A 21,359-nucleotide genomic window follows, 5' to 3' on the forward strand; every position below is an offset into this window, starting at 1 on the left:
GATGATGATGACATATTGAGAGAGACTTTTTTTCTCTCTCAGGTTATATCAATCCCTTATTGGGGAAGCCTTTAAATGTGATGTGTTTTGAATGAGTGAATGACAAATGGTGCTCTTTACCACTCTCTCTGCATGGGGGACCTGGCCACAATAGAACCCTCGTGTAAACTGAGTGATCAGTAGAGAAAATGTGAGTAAAATGTGCCAGTTGATACTTTTGACATTCTCCATCTGGATGGAGTTTGCTTCCTTGCACTAAGGAAAATGGGGTTTACATATTTCTAAGCAATCTGTTCAATTTCTTTCAACCCAGAGGGAAATTTTAGCTATTCCATTCATATGGGGTGTGCATTATTACATTTAACACAGATGTTGCACTTTGTTTGTCTCTCACTTATGAGTTGCTCAGATTCTCCAAGCAGATTTCTTAAGTTTTGGAACAAAAGACTCTTTTCCCCCAGGTGCAAACTTACATTTAGTTGACTCAGGTGGGTGACAGGAAAAGACATTGGGTGCAGGTTAGTTTTTGCTCTGTTTTGGGTCCATATTCTTCCATTTAGGCAGGTGGTCATTGCTTCTGTAAAATATGAGACATTTTACTGGAGTAGAAATATTTTTTAAAACATAAAATAGATTAGTATATAAGAATAATCTGTTAGATTAATGGTTTTCATACTGGGGACCACTTCTTAAAACAGAGATTTTCTTCGGGATTGGGGGGAAAGATATCCTATAGTGGTCTTGCTTTCCATGTGTCCACTATAGGAACATAGGAATTACCATACTGGCTCAGACCATGGCTCATCTAGCCTAATATCCTGTCACTGCAGTAGCTACTGCCAGATGCTTCACAGAATGGTTCAAGAAACTCTACAGTGGAATAATCTGCACACTGAGGAAATTTCTTTCTGACCCCAACATTATATACAGATATTAATTAAATAACCAGCAGAAGGATGCATATGAAAAATAAAAAATAATGTAAATACTATGACATTTAGATTTGTTTAGTACATGAATCTCCTTTTCTATGGCCTTTGGTGGGACTGGCTTTCTAACAGATGCAAAACCACCCCTCTTTGCCCTTCTCAGACATGCAAAGAAGCATTATCACATTAAGAATAACCTCAGACAACTTAGACTTTCAGTGCAACCTCAGAAAACTTCACCTGAAGCCTCATTCATTTCAGTTCTAAAATGCCCTCTTCGATTTTAAAATCCTCCATAGACTCATGCCTGGCCATCCTACAGGCCTTCTGACTCTTTTAACTCCTTCCCACCTCTCTCTCTCATTTCTCAAGTGCTGGCCACATAAGCTTGTGTCTGTTGGTATGAGAACCTTCTCCCCTGAAGCTCTTGTTATCCGAAGCAGCTATCCTGTATCCTTCCACTGCTCAGATTTTCCATCTCCTTTCAAATCCTAGTTGAAAATATGTGTTTTGTCTGACATATATCTCCTAAATTCTCTCTCTGCCTTTGTTGTTTTTTATTTGACTCTACAATTCTGTTATGGACATCAAAGATGTGAAGTCTTGTGAGACATAATCTGCAAAACTGTTATGCAGAAAATTATGTTTTGTTGCAATGAAATTCCTGAATTCTAAATGCAAAATATTAGATTGCATTGGACCACTTAGAAATTTTTCTGTTGGAGTCTGAGAAAACAGCTTTCACTTTTCAGTCAAGGCGATCCCATTCCATAATTCTATGCATGTTTATATAAAATATACATACTGAATCCTATTTTCCCTTCACAAGATACATTTGGAGGTGCTAGTACCTTGCAGCAAAAGGATGCGCTATACAAATCAGATAAACATAGATCGACAAGTGGCCTATGTTTAAAAAACACTTTGAATTGGAAACATCTTGTGTTATACTGCTGCAAAAATGATGCTGCAGCATGACCAGATGGAGACCAGCCAAGGAAACTGCAGGGGCTTAGTCTGTAAAAAAAAAAAAAAAAAAAAAAAAAAAAATAGACAGTGAGTCATTGCTGTCTAGCATTCAGTCCTGTATGTTTTTGATCATTTTGGCCTCTTTCTTTTCACCAGGTGTTCTGAGTCATTTTCTCTTTCCCAGTTTTGTTGAGATGGCTGGTTTCTCTGGGCATTAAGAATAGCTCAGTTTCATTTCTGTTTAATCATGTACATCTGAAATGCAGGTATTGGAGATGAATACTTTATAGCTCTAAGTAAATATGATTGTATTCTAGTTGTTTTTTAATAATTTGCCATAAGGAAGAGTGGCTGATCAGCCTCAGATCACTTGGAAACTTACCCGTGGAATTGTTCTTAATTAAAATAGCTTTGCTGCTGCTAAATTGCTGTATCAGAAGACAACCCCACCCACACTGATCAGTGAGAGCAAGTACTGCTTCCAAATGTGCTGATTCAGCATAAAATAGGAAATTTAGTACAGCTGTTTCTTGTATCTGGAGTTTTGTTCGGCTTCAGTCTTTCTCAAACAGTTGTCACTTACTACTAAGGCCTTGTGCAAGGTAACTTTACTCCAGCATAAGTGCAAGTGGAGGCCACAAATGAATTCACATGAGGTTATATGCTAAGTATAGTAAATCTTAAACCCTCTGTACACCCATTTACTTTCAAGAATGCAGGTTAAAAAAGGCTTGGAGAGACAATTGGCATGTCTAAGGGGATTGACCGCACTGTCGGGGGAGAAGGGGGATAGCAGTGCTTTGTGGCGGGGAAGGGGGGAGAAAGATCAGAAACTGCTACAAAAAGGTGAGTGATGCTCAGTTTCGCGGTGCTGACTCGTGCCCTGGGAATGTGAGAGCAGGAAGGCGTTAAAAGGTGCAAGCCTTGGCATTGAAAGTCCTTTCTCCATGCAGCAGGCAAGGCAGCACCCACCCTCCCTCATCCCGAGGTGCGAATATCAGGTTGGGTTAGGACTTGTTGTGGGCATTGCACTAGTTGCTCGGTTGTAAGGTGACTGGGAAGGAATTTTTCCCTCACCACCATATCGGCTTTGTGGAGTAGGGTTTTTTCACCTTCTTCACAGCGAGTGTCAGGGAGGACCTATTATGATGAGGAAAAAAGGATGGTTAGGCTGTATGTCACAACTTACTTTGTAAGTGCAGGGCAGATGTCCAGTGCAGGTGGTACATTGGCAGGCAGCCAGTGACCAGATAAATTGCCTGGTAAAGGAGGTGCTTGTTAAAATGAAATGAGTGTGTGTGGGTGGGGGAAGGTGGGGTGCCTATGAATAGTACAGCACGGAGCCAACCTCTCTTTCTTTTAGCCCACCTTAACCCTCCTATGATGGGAGAGGGGGTGGATGGTAAGGTCCAAGCCATGGGTTGGCTGGTGGACCTGGATGGAAAAGAAAAGGGGGCTGGTGGAAGCTGTAGGTAGTTATTTGAATGAACATGGAGTTGCCTGCACTGTACACTTTTATCTGATAGGTAGTCCCAGACCTCTAATATTAAAGTTGCAGTCTGATTAAATCCATATCAGTGTCTCTTGTTTTTCTTTCGCTGTAGCCAGACAAGGGCTTAACTGCAGTCCTGCTCATGATAAAGAGCTAAGTGCTCCTGTGAACAAACAGGGCTGACTTGGTGGTGCTGTCATTAATGGAATTGGTTGCCCTGTGCCATACATTTTACTTTGCATTTATATGTGCAGTATCTGCATCCTCTCTGTGTAGCATCAAGTTCTAAATGTTTATGCTGTGTACTTGAGTTGAGTGCCCAATATAAAATGAATAATAAGAATAAATAATCCAAATGAATCCACAAATCCTGGAGCTGAGGGAATGGAGGAGTGATCCTTTAGCCCAAACCCTTCCTGAAAACCCATTTTTTATCTACTACTTACCTACCTCCATTGAGGACTCTTGCCAGATAGAGCAATGTCCCAGGCATCCAGCCGGAAAATCCACAGATCCCATCTTATTTGCAGTCAGTAGGTTTCCATTGCAGAGAAAATGGAAATATGGCTCCCCGCAGAGCTTATCTTCCATTTCCCCAAAGTACAATGGAACAAAATGTATCCCACGCCCTGTTCAGAAGCTGTGAGAATCACTTTCTCAGTGCTTCTTGAGCTCCTGCTTGGATGGGGTTCTGACCTGAGTCCCACATCAGACTGTTTGGGTGATGCCTACAAAGAACAATGTTATAATCTATGTGGCAGGGCATACCAGGCCTTCATGACCCACTGCTTTTCTGTACCCTGCCCCAGGAAACAGCTTTCTGAGAGGAAAAGAGCAGCAAGTATTATTAGAGTTTTAGCCTTGCCTAGAGAAGCATCTTGGGAGGAGCCATTTTGGGAACCATTGACATCTGGTCCTCCACAACTAGAAGGGCTGGGGCTCAGCAATAGCAAATCAAAGCCCTGCAGGCCAAAATAAAAGGAGCTGTCTGCTCCTAGCAAGGTCACAGCCAAAGGGCCAGGTTAGGGCCTATTGCTGGCCACAGTGGCTGCAGGAATGCAGAAGGAACTCTACTGACTGAATTCTTTGAAGGGCCAGGAACTTATTCTGTTTGAGTTAGTTGTGCCCTGGAAGGGGGTTGAACTGTGTGACCCAGCCAGAGGGCTGAGCCACAGAAGATCCTTGGAGATAGGCTGACCACTGTATGGGGTGCTGTGAGCTGAAGAGAATGGCAGCACCAGGCCCAGATCCTGGGGGGCACTCTCAGAGGTGAGTGCAACCCACCACAGTCTAGATTGCACATAAGAAATCTGTGACGAATGAAGAAAATCTACGCAGGAATTCCAGTGGTAGGGAACATAATTGAGGATACATTATAGAGAGAGATTCTAGAGGTTTAGGCCTGGCAGGCCCAGCACAGAAGTGAGAAATCCAGAGACGTTTTTCAGCCCGATAAGGGGGAGACAAACTGAGAGGAATGATCCAACTCAGAGTCTGTGGGTGCTCGGTGGAGGAAGATAAGGGAGTCCCGAAAAGCAGGGTGATTAGGAGGAAGAATGTGTAAATGTGGGGAGCTGGTGAGGCAAAGAGTTAGTGATCCAGGGTTCCATTCCATCCACCCTATCGATAATGGATTGTAAGTGCTCTTCAAACTGTAACATTGTTAATTTTCTAGTGAATCCACTGCTGATCCAGGGAATATGTGTTTTGCAGTCAGGCTCTGACATGTATTGTGGTAGTTGTATTTATGACATGAACTGTAGCTGCAGATGCTTTGGAGAAACATGCCTGAGCTGCTCTTGTACTGTCATTTTCACTGGTGAGAAAATTTTACACTGTGACATAAATGACAGTTATTTCAGATACTAATGTAGTGCACTCTATACTATAGCCCCTATTCCCTTGGTTTGTGTTTTGGGATAATGCTATCTGTTTGGTTTTGGATAAGGACCAATGTGGCCCTTTTAATGGCCAGAAATATTCTGTTTTAGCTTTCCTTATAGATAGATTATTTGCACATTTTAAAAAGCACATATTGAATAAATGTTAGAACAAAGAGGTCTTTAAATGTTTGTTTGTAGCCTCTCTATATTCTCCAGAGATTTTTTTTGCACCTCACTGTTTAGATTCTTCCCCCTCCCCCCACCCCAAAAAAACTTTCTGTCTCAGAATCATCAAATTCTAAAATTCATGATCTAAAAAACCTATTCTTTAGGTAAATGGAAGAGATTATGCAGTATGGATATAGCAATGGGAGGCATATATGCAAGGACTCAACTGGCCCTAGCTATGGAAGAACACCTTGAAAAAAGATGGTCAAAAGAAAGGAATAGACGTTGTCCAGGCAGGGGATTCTCATTCAGTGTGTATGATTTCCTAGCCATATAGATGTATAATGAAAAACCCATGTAAAGAACACACATTGTTTATTAATAATCTGGAATATTTTATTAAAATTCAGCAAGATAACTCTTCTCATTTAACAAAGAAAGAAAGAGCTGATGTTCATCACCAGCATATTACTTTTGGACAGCTATGGAGTTCTTTTTTATTTATTTCTCTAAAAGTAGCTTTAACTGCAACAGAAAGCAAACAGAATTAATATTTGATTATTCAATTCATAGTAAACTCTCATTTGATCCCTGTTGCAGATGGGATGGCACTTCGTGTTTAAATAAGATTATTGTAAATCTCCTAATTTTCTTTCCTTTCCAAGAGCGCTTCGGCCTATTTGTGTGCTCTTTGGAGATTTAATCCAGACAGGCTTTTGCTGTTTGCAATGGTGTATGACAGTTTGATCTGTCTAAGGATTTTCTATAGCACCCATCATCTTACAATATAAGCTCTTAATGGGTTAGATAAGGAAGTAGCATCATTATTAAATTTCTTCTACTTCCTCACCATTACTTTGAGAGAACCAGTGTCTCCAATAGCACAAAGGACTAGAGAACTCACTGCCTTGTACTGTTATCTCTCCTTCTATGGGTTATTCCTGTGCAGAGGAAAGAAGTCTTCAAGTTTGCATGCAGTGTCATTCATCTTGTTTTACGGGCATGAAGGTTGGGTTTATACCACACAGACACCAAAAGGGAAAGGACCTGAATCTGTCTAGATCTGCCAGAGGTTGGGAACACCCACACTGTGTGCCAGTGCTGCCACCTACCCTGCCCATAGGACAACACACTAGAAACACACTCTCTGTTGAGCTTGTGCTCCAGTGTGTTCCTTCCTCAGTGACTGCTTCTGGAACACCTGTCAGAGAGTTTCCACAGTCCAGACAGTATTTATTATTTAGATGAGAATTCCTGGTCAGTTAGGATGCCCTCTTCCAGCTTTCCATATAACTGAACCTAAATCCTGCAGAGAGGCTTTTGCAGGGGAAGTTGGTAATGACACTGCAGAAGTGATGTTCCTATATTTCTTGCCTCCCCTGCCTACATCTGCTGGTTACTCCTGAGGGTATTCTGCACAAAAAAAAAAAAAGATTCTGCACATAATATTCTGCAAAACTCTACATATTGTATTGTCAAATAAAGGTGGAAGGTCCAGCATGGCACTGGAGAGCACAGGCCACTGGCTGCACAGAGGTGGGAGATCATTGTGCAGCTCCTCCAGGGACATGGACTCAGTGGTTAGGCTGCACCCAACCCTGACACAACGTGAGGACTGGGCCTGCCCCAGATATACCCCTTGGCCCTGCCTCTCTGTGCCAGGTGCATCAGGTGTGGCCAGGCAGGCTCAACATGGAAGGATCTAAGTGTGGAAGGGCTTAGTGTGGGAGGATCCAGGTGTGGGTTGAGAGGGTTCTGTGTGGGGCAATCTGGGTGCGGGTGTTTCAGTGGGGGATCCAGGTATGGGGGGTTCTGAATGCAACTGTAATGGGACTCTGTAGGGGTGTCCAGGTGAAGGTGGTTGGGGCTCAGTGGTAGGGGGTCTAGGTGTGCATAGGATAGAGCTTGGCAAGGGGGTATGGGTGTGGGGGGCTCACTGAGAGGTCCAGATGCAGCTGGTTGAGGCTTGGTGGAGTGGAGATCCATGTGCAGGTGGCTTGTCTCAGTGATCCAGGTGCAGGGGAAGTGGGGCCCATCGAGGGGTTCTGAGTGCAAGGGGGTGAGGCTTGGCAGGAGAGTCAGGGTAATGGGGTCTTGGATGCACAGGGGTTGGATGAATGGAGGAGCATCTCCCTGTATAGGAATCCCTCCCCTTGCAGCTGCAGAGAGGCTGCAGATCTTCCTTAAGCTGGGGAGAAATCTAGGGGTGGGTCTGACCCAGTCCCAGATGCTGTGCAAGGCAAGAGGAAGTCTCATCCTCCCCAGCCCAGTGGGGACCAATCGCTGAGCCCAGCACAGGGTAGGAGCCACCAACCGGGTATTTCAGGCTCGGGCTGAGCCTTTTGGGTATGGCTGTCTGTTGCTTCTGCCAGTTCTGGCTCGCTGGCACCCTCTGGCGTTGAGTTTGAAGATGTGGTTGCACTTGCTGGTGCTGTTTGCTGTTCCAGTTCCGGGCCTGGGACTGGAGGTGCTGTGGCTGTTTCAGTGGTTGGCATGGTATCCGGGTCCACTACTTCTGTCTGGGTCTCTGGTAACACAGACGGGGTGCCTGTGGACGGCTCAGGAACAGGAATGGGTCTGGAAGCTTGCCTGGTTTGGCTACGTGTAACCATTCCCACTCTCTTGGTCCGCTTCACCTGGTTGGCCAAGTCTTCCCCCAGTAGCATGGGGATAGGATAATTGTCATAGACTGCAAAAGTCCACCTTCCTGACCAGCCTTTGTACTGGACAGGCAGTTCAGCTGTAGGCAAGTCTACAGCTTGTGACATGAAGGGGTAAATTGTCACTTTGGACTTTGGGTTGATGAATTTGGGGTCTACGAAGGATTGGTGGATAGCTGACACTTGTGCCCCCGTGTCTGTCCACGCAGTAACCTTCTTTCCGCCCACTCTCAAATTTTCCCTTCGCTCCAAGGGTATTTGAGAGGCATCTGGGCCTGGGGACCTTTTGGGTGATGGTGGTGTAATGAATTGCATTCGGATGGCGTTCTTTGGACAGTTGTCCTTGATATGTCCCAGTTCATTACACTTAAAGCATCTTCCATCTGATGGGTCACTGGGCTGAGGTGAGTTACTGGAGACTGGTGAGGTGGAAGAATAGTGTGTCTGTGGCTTTACTTGGGTTGTAGGTGGGGTTTTTGGCTGCCCTCGGTTGTAGGGTTTATGGTCGGTGTGCCCCCTGGGGTATTCGTTCCCCTAGACCGTAGCTTTCTTGCTTTCTGCCACTTCCATCCATCTGGCTCCAATCTCCCCCGCCTCAGCGAGATTTTTGGGTTTTCCATCTTGTACGTACCGGGTTATGTCCTCAGGAACACCATCCAAGAACTGCTCCATTTGTATGAGGAGGTGCAGTTCTTCCAAGGTTTTAACATTGTGTCCTGATATCCAGGCCTCATAATTTTTCCCAACGTAGTAGGCGTGTTTGGGGAATGACACATCTGGTTTCCACTTTTGGGTTCTGAAACGCTGACGGGCATGATCCGGGGTTATCCCCATTCTGTATCTGGCCTTGGTTTGAAAAAGTTTATAGTCGTTCATGTTCTGCTTAGGCATTTCAGCTGCCACCTCTGCTAAAGGTCCACTGAGCTGTGGCCTCAATTCTACCATGTACTGGTCTTCAGGGATGCTGTACCCAAGACAGGCTTTTTCAAAATTTTCCAAGAAGGCCTCGGTGTCATCACCTGCCTTGTTGGTGGGAAATTTCCTGTGATGTGGGACCATAATTGGTGAAGGGTTGTTAGGATTGGCTGGAGCCTGTTGCTTAGCCTTTTCTAATTCCATGGCCTGTTGGTGGGCTTCCCTCTGGAGTTACATCTCTTTTTGTTGTTTTTCCAGGTCTCGGCAGTGGGCCACTTCTTCTTCTTCTAGTTTTCTGTGGTGGGCTGCATTTTTGGCTTCTTGTTCTCTTTTATGGGCTGCCTGTTTGATCTGTTCTTCTCTTTCTTTCATCTCCATTTCTTTTTGTTTTATTTCTAGTTCCTGTTTATTTTTTTCCATCTCTCGCCTGTGCTCGGTGTCTTTGATTTGTACCTCAGCCTCCATTTTTGTCTTGTTAGGCATGGTTCCTGTTTTCTTGTGTTGGGGTGCCCTCCGGTGTTTATCTTCTGAGCTGCAGGCTCTGTTGCCTCCTGGGGTTTGCCTAGCAACAGTGCCTTTTCCCCTTTCTTCCTAGCTAATTGTTTTCAATGTAAAGTTAAACCAGAAAAAAACACTTTATTTGCATGTATATAGTGCTGGTAATGACTCTCAATGGGAGTGCTATTGTCACAAAAGACCTGTTTGTCACAGCTTAGTGGTTCCTTGCTTAATATGCAAGCCACAACTGCCAGAGAGAGCAGAAAAAAAAATTCTCTCTTGTTCCCTTTAAAACCAAACTGTTTCTCTCTGCTAAAAAGCCCCTAGCAGAGAAAAGAAAAATATAATATTCCTACTGGCTTCTGGATTCTATCTTTCCCAACGCTGCCACTCATGTCATATAACCTGGTCCCAGATTTGGACCTTAGCGTCCAAAATATGGGGGTTTAACATGAAAACCTCCAAGCTTAGTTACCAGCTTGGACCTGGTACTGCTGCCACCACCCAAAAAATTAGAGTGTTTTGGGGCACTCTGGTCCCCCCGAAACCCTTCCCTGGGGACCCCAAGACCCAAACCCTTGAGTCTCACAACCAAGGGAAATAAATCTTTTCCCTTCCCCCCTCCAGGTGCTCCTGGAGAGATACACAGAAGCAACCTCCGTGAATCTAAGCAGAGGGAGTCCACCCTCTGTAATTCCAGTCCTGGAAACAAAAGCACTTTCCTCTTCACCCAGAGGGAATGCAAAGTCAGACTAGTAAATCTAACACACACAGACCTCCCCCTGACTTCTTCCTCCCACCAATTCCGTGGTGAGCTGCAGACCCAATTCCATGAAGTTCCCCACTAAAGAAAAACTCCAACAGGTCTTAAAAAGAAAGCTTTATATAAAAAGAAAGAAAAATACATACAAATGGTCTCTCTGTATTAAGGTGACAAATACAGGGTCAATTGCTTAAAAGAATATTGAATAAACAGCCTTATTCAAAAAGAATACAATTCAAAGCACTCCAGCAACTATAAACATGTAATTACAAAAGAAAAACCTACTTTGTACTCACAACTTGGAAACAGAAGATTAGAAAGCAGGAAATAGAAAAAATCCTTCTCTAGCTGAGAGAGATTCAGGCAGAAGACAAAGAACTCAGACACACAATTCCCTCCACCCAGAGTTGAAAAAAATCCTGTTTCCTGATTGGTCCTCTGGTCAGGTGGTTCAGATTAGTCCTTTCCAGGTGAAAGAGACGTTAACCCTTAGCTATCTGTTTATGACAGGCCCATCGAGGGGTTCTGAGTGCAAGGGGGTGAGGCTTGGCAGGAGAGTCAGGGTAATGGGGTCTTGGATGCGCAAGGGTTGGATGAATGGAGGAGCATCTCCCTGTATAGGAATCCCTCCCCCTGCAGCTGCAGAGAGTCTGCAGATCTTCCTTAAGCTGGGGAGAAATCTAGGGGTGGGTCTGACCCAGTCCCAGATGCTGTGCAAGGCAAGAGGAAGTCCCATCCTCCCCAGCCCAGCGGGGACCAATCGTTGAGCCCAGCGCAGGGTAGAAGCCACCAACCGGGTCTTCCTCAGTCCCTCCTCCTGCCCCACAGTGATTTGCCTCTCTGCCAGCTGTCCTGGGCCCTTGAAACATACTGCTGGGGAAGGTTGCATGACTGCTCTTGTGGCTTCCCTTTGCTTCCTTGTAAGTCACTTTTCTGCAGGGCAGCAAATAAATCTGTGGGGGATATAAATTCTGTGCATGTGCAGTGGCACAGAATTCCCTCAGGAGTAGCTGGTTCACAGAGGCATTGGGAATAACTTCACCCTCACAAATAATCAAGAGTGATGGAGCTGAAACAAGATTTGAGAGAAAAAATTCCTTAGGTCTTTACTATGTAGTGTCTTTTGCTGACAATTCAGGATTCACACATGTTAAGGATGGAAAGAAATTCCTAGATCTGCTGCCCCATTGCAAGGCATGGGGAAGATCCTAAAAGCAGCCCCAATAACTGATTTTGAAATCTACATTTTAAACCACACGGTGCTCTTAAGAATATCATGGTCATCTGTATGTGCAAGGGCTTGATTGCAGCATGTGGGCAGCTTAGAGGGGTTGACTTAAACATAGACTTAATTTTGATATTTATGGCACAGATGATGTAAACAGTATGCAGAGATACTGTGTTTTCACTCTTCCAGATGAACTCCGCGTCATAGCTGCACCATCCATATTATTCTAGATGCTGTCGTGAAAAGTGCAAGATAAGAGAGGGAATACACTGACCTTGCTCCATGGAACTGCCACGCATTGCTCAATTGATAGCTGATTTCAGTGAGGTCAAGTGATAATACCCTGTTAGCCAGCAAAGGCAACAACACTTATCAGGACTAAAGAAAACAATAGTATGAAATAAGGAATAGCCAGTATGCCTCTGGAAAGGGGAAGAAAACCCACCTAAATCTCAGGAGAGGAGTATGGTGTAACATGGGACTGGGAATCAAAACTCTTCCGTTCTCCTATTGGCTCTCCTATACTTGGTGTAGGATCTTGAGTAAGGCACTTACATCTCTGTGCCATAGTACAGAACTGCAAAATGATATGCAATCTTTTAGTCCTACAGAAGTGCTTTGAGGCTTAGAGTGTGCAAAAAGCTTTGACATACCTGGATAAAGAAGCACCATATAAGCGTAAATCATTATTATTTGTTATGTACCAACTTCCAGGGTTTTAAAAAGCAGACAGGTCCTTCCAGACAGACTTGGGAACAGAATAATAAATCCTTTCCCTACCTTAGTAAATCTGGCCATGCCCTTTGTAAATTTAGCTTTAAATATGCAGTCTAGGAGATTTTGCTGATGGGAATGGCTAAGAGAGATTCCGAAAGGACCCTTTCCCGCAGAGAAAAGGGGAGGGTGAGTGATTTATTGTGATATTTTCTCCCGTCTTCTTTATTTTAGGATTGGGGATGTTCAACAACAGAGGAAGGCCATTAGCTTAATGAATTGTAAAACTGGGTTCAGGAAGATTTTATTTTTTTTAAATATGTATTTTAACCTACAGTTGTATTTGATTGGACCTAAATTTTGCCATCGTACAGTAACTTTTTATACTTGACTGTGCAATGACAAGAGAGTGACAGAGTAAAGGAATGAGCCAGTAGCCGAGAGTGAGGGTGAGCAGTTAGATGGATTGATAAGCCCTTTCCATCACACAGACACAGGTTAGCTGAGCAGACAAACACCAGGAGCTAACAAGAAATGCAAAAGTCTGAGCCTCTTTTCTACTTCCACTTCTACAGAGGCCTTAGTAGAAAGCAGGATAAATTTATAACTAGAGGGAGAGACAATCAATTATATTACACTAATTTACTTGTGTGTTCAGCTCAGGGATGAAAGTAGAAATAGGGACTTACTGGTATAGGGCTGGGTTGGGGCTGGCTCTGGCCCTCAGAAGGGGCGTGGCCTCAGGTGGAAGGGGCAGGGATGAGGGGTCAGAGCCAGCCCTGGCCTGCCCTGTACTGGTAAGTGCCCTCCCCCTCTCTCACTGGGTTAGCAGCTGCAGCTGGGGGCTCCAGCAGCAGTTTAAAGGGCCCAGGGCTCAGCTGCTGCTATGGCCCTGGCCCTTTAAACCGCTGCTGGAGCCCTCAGCTGCCGTTGCTACCCCAGGGCTCCGGGGACTATTTAAAGGGCCTGGGATCCCCTGCCTCTACCACCCCGGGCCCTTTAAATAGCTGCTGGAGCCTGCTGGAGCCCTGGGGTAGCAGCGGCAGCCAGGGGCTCCAGCAGTGGTTTAAAGGGCTGGGGCCACAGAGGCAGCAGGAACCCCGCGCCCTTTAAATAGCCCCTGGAGCCCCGGTGCTGCTCCAGGACTCTGGAAGGCTATTTAAAGGGCCCAGGACCCCCCTGCTTTTACTGCCCTGGCCCATTAAATAGCCCCTGGGGCCTTGGGGTAGCGGCAGCGGGGATCCGGCGGCTATTTAAAGGGCCCAGGACAGTAGAGGCAGCGGAAGCACAGGCTCTTTAAATAATCCCCGGAGCCCCGCTACTGCTACCCCAGGGCTCCAGCACTGGGGCTCTGGTGGCAATTTAAAGGGCCGGGGCTCCAGCCGCTGCTGGATCCCCAGGCCCTTTAAATTGCTGCCTGAGGAAGCCGAGCCACCCCAGTACGGTGCACCGACTCTTGCAGGTATGCTGTATGGGAGTGGCCCGGCTTACTTTCACCTCTGGTTCAGCTTCATATGCACTAATTAATCAAATGGTCAAGATGATCTTTTCATAGGGGCCCCCTTCTGGTGAACATAGATATTATGGGCCATGATCTTGGCACCTGTTTTGGCCCCCTCTGCCACCAGAACATCACAAAAGGACTGGAAAGCTGCTCTGAGTGGGGACATACCAAGAACAGAAGCGAGTATGGATACAATGCATTGTGCTTCATCAATTCCTGTCAATATAATGGTTCCTTAACTACGTTGGGTATGGGCCAGCAGAAAGAGTATGTCTACACTGCAGTTAGACACTAGCAGCTGGCCCATGCCAGCTGACTCGGGCTTGTGGCATATGGGCTAAGAGGCTGTTTAATTGTGGTATGGACTTTTGGGCTTGGGCTGCAGCCTGAGCTCTGGGACCCTCCTCCCTCACAGGCTCCTAGAGCCTGAGTTCCAGCCCGAGTCCGAACATCTACACCACAATTAATTAAATCAACTGCTGTGTAGACATACCCAAAATTGCCTTAGGATCAGGGAATTGTGAATGGTTCCTTTGCATTTTTCTCTCTTAGCCGTGCTCAGCACTTACTGGGTGCACCTGAGGATCCAGATCATTCTTCACTTATTACAAAAGGGAACGAACTCCAATTGTTTGTGCAAATGGAACATGCAATAAAAAGCATGATCCCATAGTTGGTCCTGGACGTGAATCCTGTTGTCACTGCCCTGGAGTCATAATTCACACAAATTAAACAGACTCTTTCTGTTTAATTTATACCACAAAAATATGAAAACAGAGAAAGGTAAAATGTAATGAAGACATCAATACACAGGTAGTACAGTCAGCCTAATGAGCTGAGCTCAATCGATAGGCCAACATCTGTGGAAGTACCAAGGTCATGCTTTGGGTAGATTGATGGTGACAGCATTCAGGCAACTGATGCTGCAGTTTTAGCAATAATTTCGTTGAAGGTTGATTTATGCTTTCCCAGGCAGTTGCATCCTTTAAGTATTCAGCTGGCGTATCCTAGAGGTATCTGGGGACAGCAGATAGCCAGTTTTTTAAATTTCTTGCCTGGAAATTGGCACGATACATTTTAGACAAATACTCTTGTGTTTCCTGAAGCACTTCTTATACCAAATTTACTTTCACAAATAAACAGCATTCCACTTGTACACATAAAATATATGCCTGGTTCTGTCTAGCAGCCAACAAAGGTAGGTCTTGTTAACTGTTGGCATGTTTGACCACATTTTCAAAATGGCCACAACCAGAACACTGAATCTGGTGCCTGCTATTTATGGTCAATTCATGCTTCTAGGCACCGAAAATGATGCCCCCAAATTGTCTTCATTCAGAATTTCAGGCACTAGTTTAATGGCCAGTTTTTTGTCCCCCACCCCTTCTTAAATTTAAAAAGGATAAAATACAGCCCTGGGGTTAATTCCAGCTCACAACCAAACTCTTCTGTATTTGGGAGGTGTGAACCTTGTGAAAAGATAAGTTCCTGGCCTCAAGGGCCTTGCCGTTTGCTAGACAAATCATAGACAATGCTAGATGAAAGGTGAGGGGGAAGATAACAATAAATAGGGGTTAGAAGAACTACTCTCTATGGTTCTGAATGGGCCTGCTTCTCTGTGCCAGCTGACCTCCATTTGCCAGACGCTGCTTCATATCATTTAGAACTCCTGTGTGTCATGGGACTCCTCAGCGACCTCTTTTGGAGAGCTCTCCAGCTGCGTTGTGCTGCTTCAGGGCAAAGCAGCCAGAACAGACGCCAAGGATCTAGGCCTGAGCGATTAGATAGGCCTTAAAACTAGCCCTGAAGGTCATTGACTCAGATTCAATTTCACACTAATGGGGAAGTGAATTTCAGAGTCAAAGGTAAAGCCAGGCTCAGAGTACCCTCTCTTTCAGCTCCTCAGAGTTCAAATATGGGCTTCTAGCTTTAGTGTTTCATATGATCTCATCTGCCCTTCTCTCTTATCTATCCTAAATTAGGCCTTTGAGGGTTAAGTGCAACTACATTTTTAAGTCCTGCTTTTGCTCCTATGTAAGCACAGAGGAGTTCTGTCATTCATTATTATGGTTGCAGGATCAGACTCCTCTGATAAAAAGTGCCACTTTTTCCAACTAATACACTGAGGGTTTGTCAGCTCTCTTTCTCAGGCATTATCAGTTTGCTGTATATTCTACAATTTCATCTTGCTTTCTCCTTGATATTTCTACTGCTTGACTGTTAAATAGGAATCTCCTTTAACCATTCTTCATTGAAGTAATCAAATAGAGCATGCATTACTCAACGGTTTGATCAAAATGGTTACAGACTATGCAGCTTTCAATGTGGAAAGCTAGTTACTGGATATAATTAGGAACAAAGATGAGTAACAAAGCTTTTCTGATAGATAGAGAAATAAGAAGGGAACTTATAGTGATACTACTACTAATAATTAATTATAAAAAATTAAGCAAATTTTGATAATAAAAACATAGATCCCAGTTCATCAAAATTCTTAAGCATGTGCTTAAGTTTATAATGCAACTTGAGAGCTTTTCTGACTAGGGATGAAATTACTCACTTGCTTAAAGTTAAGCATTTACTTGAAATGCTTTGCTGAATTGGGGCTATAAAGATTACCCCCTTCTCTCTCTAACCAAGTGAAAAGCAGCAAAGGACCAGCTCCTGCTTAATATTAGTGGGTGTTTTCTGTGCACAAGGAAAGTAGGAATGGGCTCAAAGTACCATCTGCTCCGTTCCACTCAACTGCATGTTTTTCAATAAGGTTGACAATACAGGAATGGAACAGCATTGTGAAAAGTGTTTAACAGTGGAGGAGAGTGGCATTAACTAGTCTATGAGGAAGCCACAATTTGGGCCTATAACAATTTTAACCATATTGGCCATTCTGTGTGGTGTCAAGAGCTTTCTGAAATTCCAGACTTGGATTGGTTGCCAGGAAGTGCTGGGTCTGTCATTATCTGACAGTGAAATTGCACTTGTTCATAACAGTTGCCTCTAGCTGCCTCTGCCCTCCCTCCACTACCAATCTTTTCCTCCCTATGATTGGAGGGCTGTTACTTGGCCACTGCACCTTGAATGGTCCCTTGAAATATATGTTAACTATTTATGCTAAACAATCTGTTTCATCTGTTAGTTAGCTGTGACACTGAGTATGTTTCCCAGACCTGAAGAAGAGCTCTGTGTGAGCTCAAAAACTTGTTTCTGTCACCAACAGAAGTTGGTCCAATAACAGATATTACCTCATCCACCTTGTCTGTCTAATATCCTAGGACCAACACTGCGTACAAGATTTGTTCATAACAACATTTTAGACTTGGTCCGTTCCATTTTATTTATAATGCCCCATTGAGAGCAACTGGTTCACCTCCCTTTTATTTTGTCCAGGTCTGCAAGCCCATTTGAACTTTGTTGTTAAGGATATGATATTTTTGGAATAAAAGGAGGGACAGACATAGAGTGTCCGTTTCCATATACCCTCTAGAATTTATACTATTTAAGGTATGCATGTAATACCCTTTTCCTAGTGGTTGTTGGAGAGCAAAAGGTAGCTTACCACTGCTAGGACCATGCTATGTCAGTGGTTTAAAAAGCTGTTGGACAGAAACTTCTTGCTCCATTACTTTTATGTTTTCTCTCTAGGACCTCCTGCTCCAGTTGGTTCAGTCTATATTATTAAAGCAGTGGGAAATAGCAGCATGATGATTGGCTGGGAGAGACCCGTAGTAGCTGAATTAGGATGTAGCAATGGAACTTTCATTACAGGATACAGGGTATGTTTAAATACAAAGAAAACTCTACATAAAATGCTTTATGCCATGATAAATAGGAAAGATTTCTTAAATATTCCCGAGTAGTTTTTTTTCCCACATGCGTAATTTTTTCTGTTTCAAATACTCAAAGTGTTAATATTTGGATGCTACCTAGGACAGCACATTGATCTGTAAACACTCAATAAAATCCATAAAGTCATTTTTATTACAAAGGCATATCTTACACTTTTGTTCAAAGATTATTGACACAAAAGCTACTGAGTTTAATTTAGAAAAAAAACAAGTAGAAATAATATGCTCTCCTGGATTAGTCTTGATATTGCTTAAATATCATAACATTTTAAAATGACATTTAAGAGTATTTTTTTCAAGGGTCTAACTAAACTTAACATTCCCATTTAATGAACCTACAAATAGTGAGGGGTCATTATTAATTGCAGAAGTTTAGGTTTCAGATTCTTCATTTTGTATCTTCTGCAATGCTTGTGAAAAGCTCATTGTCTGCACTTTGCAGATACATTAATGGAGCCTGATTCTGCTACACTTATATTGGGTTTGCTGAATATTTCAATATCTGTCTATTGTAGGTATTTTTATAGCCTCCATTACTCACAATCTTTAATGTATTTACCCTCATAACACCCCTGTGAGGTGGGGCAGTGCTATTATCCCCATTTTAGAGATGGGTAACTGAGGTACAGAGAGATATACTAAGTGACTTGTCTTAATCACATAGGAAATCTGTAGTAGCTGAGGGAATTAAACCTGAGTTTTCTAAGTCCTAGGTTAGTGCCCTAACCACTGGGTCATCCTTTGAATAGGGCTAGTTGAGAAGTGAAGGACTACTCAGCATGAATAAAGATATCATAATCTGGCCCATAATAATGTGGGACACTGATTTTACTTTATTTTTAAGTTAATTTAATTTTTGTACAAGGTGCCAGATTGATAGCCCTGAAGATAGAAATCCTTTATATATCTGCAGAGCAGATCAGCAGTACAGTGCAGGCTTCTCCAGACATGCAGGTACTTCTCAGGGGGACAGGGTACTTCAGTCTCCGCGCTCCAGTTCTTTGTTTTTCTCTGGATGCTGAATTGCCACTTGTTGTGATACATTTTGCCTCTCTCGCTAACTCATTTCAGGAGAAAGAAGATAGCAAGGAGTTTTCCCCTTCATAATTCTAGGGTGCAAATGGCTTTAATCAGAAATATAAAATATGCTTATGCAATAAGAAAAATATTTCATTTGCCATAGTTATACATGGATATACAAGACATTGGTTGTCAATAACACATGATGCTCTGCAATATAACATGCTACCTCAGTCAGAGCATGTAATATTAATGTGAGTTACATGTCCAGAATAAGGGGTGAATATAATTGCATTATATTTGCCATCATTTGAAAAAACTGTTGAACTGTAACCTGGCAAGAATAATCTCAATTAACTATTATTCAATTATTCTAATTGGTATAAATTTGTATCTTTTTTCTTTAAAAAGCTATGAACAACTCCCCTTTGAAATGACTTTTGGAAAGCCTAATCTAGTGTCAATTTATGATTGTGTAATATATATCATCCCAGTTGTATCAATGATAAATGCATTTAAGACCTGTGGCTGCATGGTATATTTTGTTCCCATTTTCTGTAGCTAAAATGGTATAATATTAATAATTCTCCTACATCAATTATATGCTTAATCAGTTTTGAAAGAGATGCTGTCCCTGCCTTCCCATCTCCCTTACTGTAGTCTCTGTGAGAGTAATAAGTCATCATACATTTCTTTTATTCATGCATGCACCTGAATTCATGTATATATAGGCTGAGCTCACTGTTGAATTTTTAAAGGGATGTGATTGCAATCTCCTGACCAAGGACTTGATCATGGCTTATTAAAGATAATGGTAAAACTCCTCTTGATTTCACTAGGAGCAGGTGCAGTCTCCAAAGTACAATAAGTATATAGTTTGCAGGCTTATGGCAGACATAGGTATATATTTTTATATATGTGGCCTTTACTGCCTTAAATTGTACCTTACATGTGTCATAACTTTAGGGCAGTAGTTTTGGAATGCTATTTACATTTCCCACTTTACTATTGTGTAGGTACTAGACTTTGGAAATTTTTGAAAAAAAAACCAAGAAGATTTTTTGTGTAAGGTCTTTGCACTGTGGTACTCCTGCAGGAACTCTGGGGCACGTGCAAAACAATGCTCCAGACCCTGAAGCCCTTGCTCAGTGCCATCTTTTGCTGAATAGCCCCTTACTCTTTGAATAGTCCCACTGAAATCAATTACTGCTTGTGGCGCATAAGAGCGGCAGAACATGGCTTGCGGTCCTTACTTAGGGTACGTCTACACTGCGCTGCAGTGCAGACTATGGAGGTGTGAATTGCAGAGTGCCGCAAATTGTTGAGCTCTAACTGACCTTTGTGGACACTGCTGGAGTGAACTAAAAGGTACCTAGATAATATTTTTACCTGGTTCTCCTTAATGTAGTCCTCTTTCAAACAGGACTCTGTCAACACAAGCTAGGAACTTTTGAATTTGCACCAGCAGCAACTACATAGGGCAGTTACTGCACAGTGTGTTAGTGTGCACTGCAATTCACAGCCTCATAATCTGAACTGCAGGGCATTATAAACAAGCCCTTAGCCAGTGGTTTCAGTTGGCATTTGCTTGAATTAGAACTGAGGATCAGATTTGGAAAGGTATTTAGGTGCCTAAAGATGCAGATAGGTACCTAGTAGATTTTCAAAATTGCTTAAGAAGGTTAAGTGCCTAACTCCCATTAAAATCTGGCCCAGAGTAAAATCGATGCAAAGACTTTAGGATTTGGCCCAATATGTTTAAAGGCTGGAGTTTTTTGGCACACAAGTTACTCTTTCATAGACTAGTGTCAATGGCAGTTACCCATGTGAACATCCTCCATGTTGCCAACGTCATAGATCTCCTGGTAAATCATTGGCAGAGAGCCACTACAAGGGTATGTGCCTCTTAAACTCACTTAATCTAGTCACCCTAAATGAAATGTAGTAAAATGTATATCACGATTGAATAAGCATCTAAAAATTCACAGCTACAGTAGGTAAATTTCCAAATAGCCCCCACAACCTACATTAGGTAATTTAAACAAGCTGTTTATGTTCTCGTTAACCTTTAACTGAACTTTATATTACACTGCAGATATATACAGATGGGGAATTTCACAAATATGTTATGAGTTCAGCCTGCACTAAGGTAAGCAGAGTTTTTTTTTGTGAAAAGATATTATTTGTTATCAGTATTTAATTTGGAGAAACCATTGGGCTGCATAATTTTGTAGACAGTGCAGTGATGGGGAGTATGTTATTTCCTTGATTAGAGTATAATTTTTGAAGATAGTGCTTCATAGCATCATCCTTTTGCAGCAATGTAACTAATAGAAATAATCACTGGATGTTGTATTAGAGTGAAGAGCAGGAACTTGAAACAAGATAATTGTACCTGGTATTACATATTTATCTCTTAAATCATTTGCCTGAAATTCTTTTGAGGATATGGTTGCTTGTTTTACCTGGTCTGCTGGGTTGCTTATGAGTTGCAAGACACTGCAAGGTCAGTTCCCAGGACATCATATATGATGCGCATCATCAAGCACACATTAAATCCACCTGGAGTTTCTGTGCTTCTCTCCTATCACCTCTTGAAAAAATGCCATCAGATGCTTTGTGGCTTTTCATAACCACAGGTGCGACCGAGTCAGCTTCCTTCCACCAGCATGATTCCTGGTTAGTCATTTCAACGTCAATCATTGGGTTTTAATGCCATCTCATTCCAAGTCAGCTATTGACAGCAATTTCATAGTATCATTTCCTGTTAT

General features: G+C 43.0%; 1 protein-coding gene across 11 annotated transcripts in view; it reads left to right on the top strand.

Annotated features, from left to right (window-relative positions):
- The window catches only part of C5H4orf50 (chromosome 5 C4orf50 homolog), a 130,802-nt gene that overhangs the window by 64,404 nt on the left and 45,039 nt on the right, over nucleotides 1–21,359 (top strand). For 6 of the 11 annotated variants that reach the window (XR_004000496.1, XR_004000497.1, XM_030563319.1 and 3 more), the window contains 2 exons: nucleotides 17,366–17,496; nucleotides 20,684–20,737. The exons of 4 other annotated variants lie outside the window; for them this stretch is intronic. Coding sequence is in view for 5 of the 7 variants with exons in the window: in XM_030563319.1 (XP_030419179.1) it covers nucleotides 17,366–17,496; nucleotides 20,684–20,737 (185 nt within the window). In the remaining 2 variants the exon portion in view is untranslated. The remainder of the gene's footprint in view (nucleotides 1–17,365; nucleotides 17,497–20,683; nucleotides 20,738–21,359) is intronic. One more of the 11 variants, XM_030563326.1, reaches the window with a different exon arrangement.

This window comes from Gopherus evgoodei, chromosome 5 (assembly GCF_007399415.2).
Source record: "Gopherus evgoodei ecotype Sinaloan lineage chromosome 5, rGopEvg1_v1.p, whole genome shotgun sequence".
Classification (NCBI taxonomy): Eukaryota; Metazoa; Chordata; order Testudines; family Testudinidae; genus Gopherus; species Gopherus evgoodei.